At 45.6% G+C, this 13,041-nt stretch overlaps 1 protein-coding gene across 3 annotated transcripts in view; it reads right to left on the reverse strand.

Moving 5' to 3' along the window:
- The window catches only part of LOC130294137 (carcinoembryonic antigen-related cell adhesion molecule 1-like), a 49,638-nt gene that overhangs the window by 19,018 nt on the left and 17,579 nt on the right, over positions 1-13,041 (reverse strand). For all 3 annotated transcript variants that reach the window (XM_056543630.1, XM_056543629.1, XM_056543631.1), the window contains exons 5-7: positions 8,244-8,525; positions 6,139-6,432; positions 3,294-3,527 (exon numbers count right to left, since the gene is read on the reverse strand). In XM_056543630.1, the coding sequence (XP_056399605.1) occupies positions 3,294-3,527; positions 6,139-6,432; positions 8,244-8,525 (810 nt within the window). The remainder of the gene's footprint in view (positions 1-3,293; positions 3,528-6,138; positions 6,433-8,243; positions 8,526-13,041) is intronic.

The following is a 13,041-nucleotide window of genomic DNA, read 5'->3' on the forward strand; positions in this document are numbered from 1 at the left end:
TTGAAACCCAATTTCTCTCGAGTAAGCACATACCTCATATGTCTATGTTAATTGTTCGGCGGGCGCAGTAGAGGGCTCAGAAGGGAAGGAGCGTCAAATGGTTTTTGGGGGGCATGTCACCTTTAGCAAGCCCCTATGGTGCCAGGACAGCAAAAAAAAAAAAAAACACATGGCATACCATTTTGGAAACTAGACCTCTCAGGGAACGTAACAAGGGGTAAAGTGAACCTTAATACCCCACAGGTGATTCACGACTTTTGCATATGTAAAAAAAAATATATATATGTTTTACCTAAAATGCTTGGTTTCCCAAAAATGTTACATTTTTAAAAAGGATAATAGCAGAAAATACCCCCCAAAATTTGAAGCCCAATTTCTCCCGATTCAGAAAACACCCCATATGGGGGTGAGAAGTGCTCTGCTGGCGCACTACAGGTCTCAGAAGAGGAGCAGTCACATTTGGCTTTTTGAAAGCAAATTTTGCTCTGGGGGCATGCCGCATTTAGGAAGCCCCTATGGTGCCAGAACAGCAAAAAAAAAAACACATGGCATACCATTTTGGAAACTAGACCCCTCGGGGAACGTAACAAGGGGTAATGTGAACCTTAATACCCCACAGGTGATTCACAACTTTTGCATATGTAAAAAAAAAAAAAAAATTTTACCTAAAATGTTGGTTTTCCAAAAATTTTTGATTTTTAAAAAGGGTAATAGCAGAAAATACCCCCCATAATTTGTAACACAATTTCTCCCGAGTACGGCGATACCCCATATGTGACCCTAAACTGTTGCCTTGAAATACGACAGGGCTCCAAAGTGAGAGCGCCATGCGCATTTGAGGCCTGAATTAGGGACTTGCATAGGGGTGGACATAGGGGTTTTCTACGCCAGTGATTCCCAAATAGGGTGCCTCCAGCTGTTGTAAAAGTCCCAGCATGCCTGGACAGTCAGTGGCTGTCTGGTAATACTGGGAGTAGTTGTTTTGCAACAGCTGGAGGCTCCGTTTTGGAAACAGTGGCGTACCAGACGTTTTTCATTTTTATTGGGGAGGGGAGGGGGGCTGTGTAGGGGTATGTGTATATGTAGTGTTTTTTACTTTTTATTTTATTTTGTGTTAGTGTAGTGTTTTTAGGGTACAGTCGCACGGGCGGGGGGTTCACAGTAGTTTCTCGCTGGCAGTTTCAGCAGCGGCAGAAAATTTGCCTCAGCTCAAACTTGCAGCCGGATACTTACTGTAATCCTCCGCCCATGTGAGTGTACCCTGTACGTTCACATTGGGAGGGGGGGGGGGGGAACATCCAGCTGTTGCAAAACTACAACTCCCAGCATGTAGGGTCTATAAGTGCATGCTGGGAGTTGTAGTTTTGCAACAGCTGGAGGCTCCGTTTTGGAAACGGTGGCGTACCAGACGTTTTTCATTTTTATTGTAGGGGTATGTGTATATGTAGTGTTTTTTTACTTTTTTATTTTATTTTGTGGTAGTGTAGTGTAGTGTTTTTAGGGTACAGTCACATTGGCGGGGGGTTCACAGTAGTTTCTCGCTGGCAGCTTGAGCTGCAGCAGAAAATTTGCTGCAGCTCAAACTTGCAGCCGGATACTTACTGTAATCCTCCGCCCATGTGAGTGTACCCTGTACATTCACATTGGGGGGGGGGGACATCCAGCTGTTGCAAAACTACAACTCCCAGCATGTACGGTCTATCAGTGCATGCTGGGAGTTGTAGTTTTGCAACAGCTGGAGACACACAGGTTGTGAAACACCGAGTTTGGCAACAAACTCAGTGTTTTGCAACCAGTGTGCCTTCAGCTGTTGCAAAAGCTACAACCCCCAGCATGTAAGGACAGCGGAAGGGCATGCTGGGTGTTGTAGTTATGCAACAGCGGGAGGCATACTACTTTGGCTGGGGATGCTGGGGATTGTAGTTATGCAACAGCTGGAGACACACTGGTTTGCTACTTAACTCAGTGTGCCTTCAGCTGTTGCAAAACTACAACTCTCAGCAGTCACCGACAGCCAACGGGCATGCTGGGAGTTGTAGTTATGCAACCAGCAGATGCACCACTACAAATCTCAGCATGCACTTAAGCTGTTTGTGCAAGCTGGGAGTTGTAGTTACACAACAGCTGAAGGTACACTTTTCCATAGAAAGAATGTGCCTCCTGCTGTTGCAAAACCATAAGTCCCAGCATGCCCATAAGTGCATGCTGGGAGTTGTGGTGGTCTGCCTCCTCCTGTTGCATAACTACAGCTCCCAGCATGCCCTTTTTGCATGCTGGGAGCTGTTGCTAAGCAACAGCAGGAGGCTGTCACTCACCTCCTGCTGCTGCTTGATCGCCGCACAGGTCAGTCCCGCCGACCGCCGCCGTCGTCGCTCCTGGGGCCCCGATCCCAACATTAACGCCGGGGATCGAGGTCCCCAGCACCAGGGGTGCACGTCCCGCACCCGCTCACGTCCTCCGGAAGAGGGGCGGAGCGGGTGCGGGAGTGACACCCGCAGCAGGCGCCCTGATTGGTCGGCCGGTAATCCGGCCGACGAATCAGGGCGATCGTGAGGTGGCACCAGTGCCACCTCACCCCTGCAGGCTCTGGCTGTTCGGGGCCGTCTCTGACTGGAGACCCGATTGACCCGGAATCGCCGCAGATCGCTGGACTGAATTGTCCAGCGATCTGCGGCCATCGCCGACATGGGGGGGCATAATGACCCCCCTGGGCGATATGCCGCGATTCCTGCTGAACGATTTCAGCAGGCATCGGGCACCGGCTCCCCTCCGGCTAGCGGCGGGGGGCCGGGAAAGGACAGGACGTACTCCTACGTCCTCGGTCCTTAAGGACTCGGAAACGGGGGCATAGGAGTACGTCCATTGTCCTTAAGGGGTTAAAGGGGTACTCCCCCCTAAACATCTTATTCCCTATCCAAAGGATCTTGGATGCGGCACCCCCAGACATCCTTCACTCTGTACTGGATGACTGGTGATGTGGAGCGGAGGCTCATGACGTTATGGCCAAGCCCCCTCAATGCAAGTCTATGAGGAGGGGCGTGACGGCCGTCACGACCCCTCCCGTAGACTTGCATTGAGGGGGCGTGGCCGTTAAGTCACGAGCAACCGTAACATCACGAGCCTCCGGCACTGCACCCAATGCTCTAAACCAACGCCAGGTGCAGCAGGGAGATCGCAGGGGTCCCACCGCTGGGTAGGGGATAACATGTCTATGGGAGGAGTACCCCTTTAAATTATTTCTTTTTTTTTTACTCCAGATATGGTCTAAATATCATCGAAAATGACAATATTACCTAGTGGTAACGCACAGACTGAGGTCTTTTCCAGCTGATTACCATAACAAATGAGATTTTGCCAGTTGATATAACTAGTCACATTTAGGAACACTTGTTCGGTGCCTTTATATTCTCTATTATTAAATCTCAGGGTCACATTAGCTGCCGGCTTTCCTTCTAGCCAGGAACAGCCGAGCTGTATATTCCGGTCAATGGATTCTGCAGTACAGAGAATATTTCCATCAGGAAACCCTGTGACATAAGAAAATATTATAGTAAGAAATATAGAATATTAACAACAAACAAGGTTTAAAGGGGTACTGCCGTGGAAAACTTTTTTTTTTTTTTTTAAATCAACTGGTGCCAGAAAGTTAAACAGATTTGTAAATCACTTCTATTAAAAAAATCTTAATCCTTCCAGTACTTATTAGGGGCTGTATACTAAAGAGAAATCCAAAAAAGAAATGCATTTCCTGTGATGTCCTGACCACAGTGCTCTCTGCTGACCTCTGCTGTCCATTTTAGGAACTGGAGATAATCCCCATTGCAAACATATGCTTCTCTGGACAGTTCCTAAAATGAACAGCAGAGGCCAGCAGAGAGCACTGTGGTCAGGACATCACAGGAAATGCATTTCTTTTTTGGATTTCTCTTTAGTATACAGCCCCTAAAAAGTACTGGAAGGATTAAGATTTTTTAATAGAAGTGATTCACAAATCTGTTTAACTTTCTGACACCAGTTGATTTAAAAAATAAAAGTTTTCCACGGTAGCACCCCTTTAATAATATCATATCTTAAGTAGACTATATGTTACTTTTATTAAAAGATCTTTCAGTTTTGCTGTCGAATCAGTTGGCTGGATTATTATGTGAACTGTGTGACCGTACATATACAGCTACACAGTTGTCTCCGTCCCCTCCCATCTCTAGTTTTCTGCTTCCTCCCCAGACTGATCGTAAACAGAGTGAGGGAGTAGTCATAAGGAGCAGTCTGTGGGACAGAGATGATAAAGAGCAGTCTGTGCAAGAGAGAAGTCATAGGAAGCAGTCTGTCCTAGGGGGGCATAAGGAGTGACGTCACGCCTGTCATGTGACATCACATCCCGCCCCCTCAATGCAAGTCTATGGGAGGGGGCGTGACGGCCATCGCGCCCCCTTCCCGTAGACTTTATATGAGGAGGTGAGCGTGACTGCGGAAGCCCGCACCCTGCGTTCGGAACTCAGTGTTCCTGACGCTGGGGACTGGTGTAACCCTTTTATATTTAAGGCTCAAAGATGGTCCTGTAGGTAGGTCATTTTCACCTTAAGGACCAATTATGTTTTTTTCTCCTCCCCTTCTAAAAATCATAACGCGTTCAATTCTGCACCTACAGACCCATAAGGGCTTGTTTTTATGCCTCACCAATTGTACTTTGTAATGATATCACTTATTTTATACCATAATCTAATCTGATGTGAAACAAAAAAAAAAAAAAAAAAATTATTTGTGGGGTGAAATAAAAAAACAAAACGCCATTTTGCTAAATTTTAGAGCTTCCATTTGTACGCAGTGCACTTTTCGGTAAAAATGACACCTTATCTTCATTCTGTAGGTCACGGTTACAAGGATACCCAATTTATGTAGGTTTTATTTTGTTTTACTACTTTAAAAAATTATAACGACATGCACCAAAATTAGAATTTTTAAAAATTGTCCTCTTTTGACCACTATCATTTTTTTATTTTACCGCAAACAGGGCTATATGAGGGCTTATTTTTTGTGCCGTGGTCTGTAGTTTTTATTGGTGCTATTTTTTTTTTGATGGGACTTTGATTGCTTTTTATTAATAATATTATGGCATATGAAGTGACCAAAAATGCACAATTTTGGAGTTTGGTATTTTTGTATGTGTACGCCATCAACCATGCGGTTTAGCTAACCTCATATTTTAATAGTTCGGAAATTTACGCATGCAACGGTACCACATATGATTATTTTTATTTTTTATTACATTATTTTATTTAAAAAATGGGCAATGGGGGATAATTAAAACTTTTATTAGGGGAGGGCCTTATTCACATTTATTAACATTTTTTTTTTTAACTATTTTTATCTTCAGCAAGGAGCCAGGTAAGTGCCCTCTCAGCTGATCAGGACATCGCGATTTTGTTGCGATAGTCCCGATCAGCTCCGCTGAGCTGCCAGGATTCTTTCACTTTAATTTTAGATGCTGCATTCAACTTTGATCGCAGAGTCTAAAGGGATAATGCCGGGCATCGGCCCGATTGGTGATGGCCGGCATTAACCCTGGGTCTTGGCTACTGATGCCTAAAATGGATAATTAAAGGGTACTTGTCATATACCAGAAAGAATAATGATTCGATCTGTTCCTCACTAGGTCATGCAGATGCTTTATGAGTCTTTATGTGCCAGCTTCTGTATTTGGCTCACAAATCGCTCTGTTCTGCTGCTCACTCATTCTGACATCCACTGCTCAAGAAGGGGTGTGTTTGAGGCAAGCACTGATCCCACCCTCACTCAACAAGCAGTCACTTTCTCCCTGAGTCTGCTGTGCTGGGTCTCTTCGTCTAATCACTGCAAGTTTCTCTGTAACCCTCTCCTCTCTGTTTTCATGCTGTAGTCTGAGACAGGACAGGAGTGAGCACAGTGGAGTGCTAGTTCCACCCTCACTTTCTGGCCTGTGTTTCAGCTGGGACACAGATGATGCTGCAGCTGGACAGGATTATGTTCTTGATGGTATGGAGACCCCTAGTGGTCTTTTTTCAATAAAAAGGATTTCAATATAAAAGATAATTTCTATCATTCCGGTTATTATACATGTATAATTGTATTGGGATACAGATGTTTTAACATTTTCCTTACAGTTCATACTGAGACTGATTTCAGTGCTGGTCTCACTGTTTTCCCGGTTGGATGCTGTACAGGTGAAGAGTCCAGCGTCAATCTTGGAGACGGGGCTGATGATGAGATTGGAGCTTGGAGGAGAATTGCTCTGAGTAATGTAATATGGAGGGTTAGGAGACACTGGATTTCCATTCAGTCTCCAGGAAAATTTGATGGCTGAACCCTGAGCTGAGCAAAATAGAGATGCCGAGTCCTGTCCTGACCAGACGTCTCCTAAAGTGTTACTGACCAGTGTCACTGCCGAGACTGGAGCTGTGAACAAAGACAAAGAAGAATATGAGCATCCTTGAGTAGAAAAATCCCTAGTGCTATGTCATAAGCACTCTTTCCACATTACAAAGCTGAATTTCCAAAACAAAAACCAGGTTAAAGGGGTATTCCGCCTACAGAGATCTTATCCTCAGTGCAAAGGTTAGGGGATACAATGTCTAATCATGCAAGGTCCCGCCGCTGGGACCTCCCGCGATCTCCGTCAGCCCCCGTGCCGCACCCAGCATTCTAAACATTAAGTTTAGAACAATGGGTATCCACAGCGGCGGGAGACGTGACGTCACACCACGCCCCCTCCATTCATGTCTATGCTCCCAAGGGGGCGTGACGTCACATCTATGGCCGCGGAAACCCAGCGTTCCAAACGTACTATTTAGAATGCCAGGTGCGGCACAGGGGCTACTTCATGAGGTTCATGACGGGGGTTATTTCATGACGTCAGACCCTTTGAAGAGATAGAAACATATAGGATTAAAGGGGTACTCCACTCCTAGACATCTTATCCCCTATCCAAAGGATAGGGGATAATATGTCTGATCACGGGGGTCCCGCCGCTGGGGACCCCCGCAATATAGCATGGGGCACCCACCTGTTTCTGGTCCGGAAGCGCTGGAGGGTCTGGGTCCCAACCTCGGGAACAGAAGTTCGTGATGTCAAGACTCCGCCTCTGTGTGACATCACGCCCCCTCAATGCAAATCTATGGGAGGGGGCGTGACGGACGTCAAGCCCCCTCCCATAGACTTGCATTGAGGGGACAGGGCGTGATGTCACACGGGGGCGGAGTCGTGACGGGACCCCCGCAATCAGACATCTTATCCCCTATCCTTTGGATTGGGGATAAGATGTCTAGGGGTGGAGTACCCCTTTAATGGAAATTACTAGTTACTGCTCCCTCCCTAGCCTGTTCTAACTCTTTATGTCTCTCTGTGTTCGTCTTTTTTTATTTATTTTTTTTATGCCATTTACATGGAAATAAATGTGCCTGACTTATGGCAGCCTGAGAGGGACATGTTAAGAAAGTAGATTACAGGTTGTCCTACTGCTGGCTCTGTGGGGATACTTTAACTTCTCTGCAGCTCTGTTTTTGTTTCACTTTTCTTTAAAAGGGTTCTCCACCATAAGGTGATTTTAGTATGTACCTGTCAGACAGTAATGGACATGCTTAGGAAGAATCCGTGCTTGTCTTAGGGCTAAATGGGGGCTGTGTTGTGAGATTACCATAAAGCTGAAGCTATCTTTTAGTGAACTGGCTATTTCCTGTTGGAGTTCCCTCCCTTCAACTACAAATCCCAGGATTCCTTTATTGTAAGTGTGAGGTCACATTTCTCCCTCCCACACATCAGCCACCCCACTCGTAGAAACACAAGTGCGCTGCCTTCCATTCAGTAGAACAATGTTTTCTAACCGGGGTGCTTTTAGCTGTTGCAAAACTACAATTCACTGCAGAATGCTCTCCTTCTCACCCAGCTCCACCCATTGAAGCAAAGGCAGGCTCCCTCTGATCGCCTTACTAGTGATGTAATGTATCGGGCCACACTGCAACCTGAGAAAAACTGACAAAACTCCTTTTGTACGCTATTAAAAATAAACATTGGGGCAAACATCACAGAAGAATTTCGAGACCGTCATCAAACACAGGTACAGACACTATATTATAAACTACACTAACTTTACAGCCTTTGTAGCATAGTCAAATGAAAAAATTCCTGTAATACCCCTTTAAACCCTTCACATGTACAAACTAGAAATAGAAAAATTAGAATGTCAGATGCGATGTACATGTTTTACTTACAGGCCAGGTTGAGCTTTACTTCACTGCTGTTCAGGCTGCTTAAAACATTTGTAGCCGTACATATAAAAGTCCCATTGTCACTGGTGGTGACCGGGCTGATAGTGAGCGTGGAGTTATCGGCACTGAGCTGGAACCGGTTTCCTGTAGATATTGTTGCCCCTTGTAGAATCCACGAGTAGCTGATAAGTCTAGCATTAGCGGCACATCGGAGAGAGATGGAATCTATTCCAGGCCAGACAAGTCCTGATATGTTACTGGTCACCACCACATTAGAGATTGGACCTGACATACAAAGAAACATAAAAATTGGATTATAAATGCTTAGTATAAATATTTAAAAAAATATATATTTACATGCCCATCCTAAGAATTTAGTATCATGACAGTAGGTGCATGAATATCCTCCCAATGACCATACTGAAGTGCATTTTTAGCAAACTTTTAGGGTATGGTCACACACAGAGCATCCACAGCGGATTTCGCGCTGCAGATGTGCCCACTGCTGGCAGTTACAGAGCAACCGTAGAGTGAGCTCCTAGCTGCAGTCAGCAGCTCTGTGTATTAGCTCGTAGCGGAGGATTTCCCACCGGCAGTCATGAGCGGACACACAGAGCTACCCTGCTGCAGCTGGGAGCTCACTCTGATGTCGCTCTGTAATTGCTAGCAGCGGGCACTGTTTGTGACCTTACCCAGAAAGGGTTTACTGCAGCCAGAATGAACTTATCCCCTATCTACAGGATGGGAGATAAGTAGCTGATCGTAGGTGGTGTGACCACTAGGCCCCCCTCGCGATCTCCTGAACGGGGCCCATCCTGCTCAATCAGTAGAGTGTGATGTCTAGCTCTAGATGGCACGCGCTCCATTGAAATGAATGGAGCGCGTGCTGTGCCCCAGCGGTCGGACCCCCTGCAATCAGCTACTTATCCCCTATCCTTTGGATAGGGGATAAGTTCATTCTGGCTGCAGTACCCCTTTAAAGGGGTACTCCGCTCCTAGACATCTTATCCCCTATCCAAAGGATAGGGGAAAAGATGTCTGATAGCGGGGGTCCCGCGGCAGGGGACCCCCACGATCTCCCTGCTGCATCCGGCGTTCATTTAGAGCGTTGGGTGCAGCGTCAGAGGCTCATGATGTCATGACCACGCCCCCTCAATGCAAGTCTATGGGAGGGGGCGTGATGTCCATCACGCTCCCTCCCATAGACTTGCATTGGGGGCGTGGCCGTAACGTCACGAGCGGGGCGTGACAGTGACGTCACGAGCCTCCGCCTCGCATTGCCAGTCATCTGGCATGGAGCGAAGTTCATGGGGGTCCCCAGCAGAGGGATAAGATGTCTAGGGGTGGAGTACCCCTTTAGCAAGTTTTTTTTTGTTTTTTTTTTTAAATGTCTCCCCAACCAAGCAACATTGCTAAAAGATGTTCCCTGCCCTGGAAGATGCCAGATTATTATATGGTGAACACGGGTTTTGCACTGAGAGTGGTGGGGTCAGATGGAATTAACCCCTGGGGCAAGATGTTGTTAACCCCTAGTGTTCGTGACGCCAGGATGTGATTTTATGGTGTGGGGCACCGCCGACCCATAAACCAACCCAAAACGGCATATAATGAATGAGAATCCAAAGCAGGGATTTGATGCAACTTGAACTTTACTTGAAGAAGGCAGAAAACTTGCTTTATAAACAGCCAAATTCCACAGAGGTGACCGGGACACAGGGAACCTCTCAGGCTTGCTTGGGACTTGTAGTGATAATAATGACGCAGGCCACTTTACTACCGTTATATCTTTAGTAGGGACAGTAGAGACTTGACTTGGAGACATAGAAGACTTAAAGGGGTTCTCCACCATAAGGTGATTTTAGTATGTACCTACCTGGCAGGCAGTAATGGACATGCTTAGGAAGGATCTGCACTTGTCTTGTTGCTAAATGGCTATGTTGTGAGATTACCATAACACTGTGGCTAGCATTTTGTGAACTGGTATTTCTGTTTGACTTTTTTTTTTTTACTACAAATCCCACAATTCCATTTTCCTCCCTCCCACACATAAGCCACCCCACCCATTGAAACATAAATGAGCCGCATCCATTCAAAAGACCTGTGGTTTTCAATCAGGGTGCCTACAGCTGTTGCATTAGTTGCAGATTGATCTCTCTCCCACCAAGCGATCCCTCCACCCATTGAAGCAGACAGGCTCCCTGTCAGCTGACTAGTGATGTCATGTCTCGGCCGCATTGCAACCTGGGGAAAATCCGAGACAGCAGTCATTTCGTATGCTGGTAAAAATCAATATTGGGGTGAAAATCACAGAAGAATTGTGAGAAAACCGTCACACACAGGTACAGACACTATATTATGAACTACACTAACTTTACAGCCCCTTATATACCAGGAGGCTGGACTAAAGCCCATTGGTAGCTGGTTGCCTGTGGTTACCTGTGCCTCTGGAACTCTGGGTATCATGTGATCACATATCACATGACCTTAGGAAGGTCCAATACATTTATACCTCCTAACAATCTTTATTCATAACTGACATTCACAGTATGATACTTACAACAAATGTACATAGTGAATATACACTGAATTACCACAATATAAGCCCTGTGGACCAGAGGGACTCTACCTGAGGGGACTTTAGGACTGCACAGAACCATGTTCTGTACCGGGACACCACAATTATTTAATACCCACTGTAGACATGATAGAGTTCCCAATCTGGAGAATCAATAGAGAATATAATTTTTCCTTTTTTTCCAGTTTTTCTCTAGATATACAGATTTATAGCCTTTTTTTTGGAGCTTTTCAGGAGGCTCTGTGTTTTATTGTCTTCAAAATTCCGTAATCACACAATCCAATAGGAAGACAACGGTATTGACATATGATACAGTTATATCCAATAATAGATACATAAATAATAAATAGATAATAAAAGAATAAAGTATTTCTCTGTTGATATGGCATTAGAAGAGTCCCCTTTTTTCTCCTAAGGATCTGTACTGCCTATATACATGTGATTTTTTTAACCGGCTTCACCCTATCAAGGGATTTTCTAGCATCAGGTAATAAAGGTGATACGTTGTACCGTGAAAATGTCATTTTGTTATATACTGTACGAATCAATTTAACTTAGTTTTCAAGATTACCTGATTGTAACCAGTCAGCTTCCAGTGGATAAAAATCAGTCCCCCCGGTCATAATGCTCACATGACCATGACCAGCGGCGCATGCAGGTAAAAAAATTATTCCAACACACCACATTTTATTACTATACTGTTACCAAATAAAAAAAAGACTATACACAAACTAATATTCCCCATTCAATGCCCATAGTAGATAACAGCTCTACACAGTCTCCGAAGACCACATAGGAGATTACAGTGCAGTTATATCCAGTGACTCACAGGTGACGTCATTTCTGATCAGTCAGTCAATTTCCCTTGAGCCTGTCCATCTGGCCCAGACTGCCAGCACAATTTTTTACAACCAAAATCAGTCTGTGCAGTACCTGTCAGACAAACATCTTAACCCCCCCCCCTCCACACACACACACACACACACACACACACACACACTTTTCCTGCACTGTCCTTACCTCCCCCTCCCCCCCCCCAATCTAAAATTCCCCAAACTGTAATGTCTTTTTGGTGTCCCACACAGAAAAATGGGTAGGTAAGTGGGTTGGGGGAGGGAGGGGTAAGTAGGTCTCCTCAATTGGTCAATAGATCACTCTGATAGGTAGATAGGTCCCCTGAGTAGGTAGTTTCCCCAGTATATGCAGTAGATACCGTGGTAGGTGTTTTCCCCAGTATATTGGTGCCCAGTAAGTAGTTTTCCAATTAAATATGTGCTCCCAGAAGGCAGATTTTGCAGTATATAGCTCCCCAGTAGTTAGTTTCTGCAGTATGTAAAAACCCAGGAGGTAGTTCCCCTCTGTAGATAGGCCACAGTAGGTAGTTCCTGTTTGTACATGGGCAGTAATAATATTCACCTTCTCCTTGCTTCCACTGTTGCCTTCTCTTCTAGGCTGCTGGCTCTAATGTTCTAGTGTGGTAGCGGGGTGTGTGGTGCAGGGCAGATGGCATTAACCCCTTGTATTCGTGACGCCAGGGTGTGGTTTAGCCTATAACCACCCGAAGGTATAAGGCTGGATCCTGGGCTAGGGACAGGGGCAATAAAGACTCCGACGCCAAGTTACGGACAATGATAGCTTTACTGAGGGTAGACAGTTTGTAATGTCTATACAGTTCAGCCAGGGCTGAAGGAGGCTGAAGGACACTGAAGGAGGCTGCCTGACAGGAAAGCAGGAGCACAGGGTAACACCTCCCCTACTGGGCCACCACAAACTCCCCCTCTTAATAAAAGTCGTCCTCGATGCACAATCCTGGAGGGAGGAGGACTGAAGTGGCTACTGAGGCCTTGTGACAGTTGCTGCAGCATTTATGCACAATGTCCTTCTCAGGTCTGGATTACGAAACAAGATAAAGGATGAGTCCATGTGGCATGGTGAATGTCCATACATGCTCTTTAAACATATGGGGTTAATTTGACTTTGTAACTGCTTTCTGTAGACACTCAAGACAACAATATACATATCAATATGCATAGATTCACGGATTGGGCCGCCGGAGGCTATCTACCCAATGCCTTGGCTGCTGGGGCCCCTCGGTTTTCAACTATTCTCCCCAGAACTCAATATATGTTACACTATGCAACAGTGTTACCTTTACACTTATCAATGCAGTCGCTCTACGTGCATTATCTAGATATCAGGTGAACCCTCTGGCCAATAGAGTACCCT

This window comes from Hyla sarda, chromosome 10, assembly GCF_029499605.1.
Source record: "Hyla sarda isolate aHylSar1 chromosome 10, aHylSar1.hap1, whole genome shotgun sequence".
Taxonomy (NCBI): Eukaryota; Metazoa; Chordata; class Amphibia; order Anura; family Hylidae; genus Hyla; species Hyla sarda.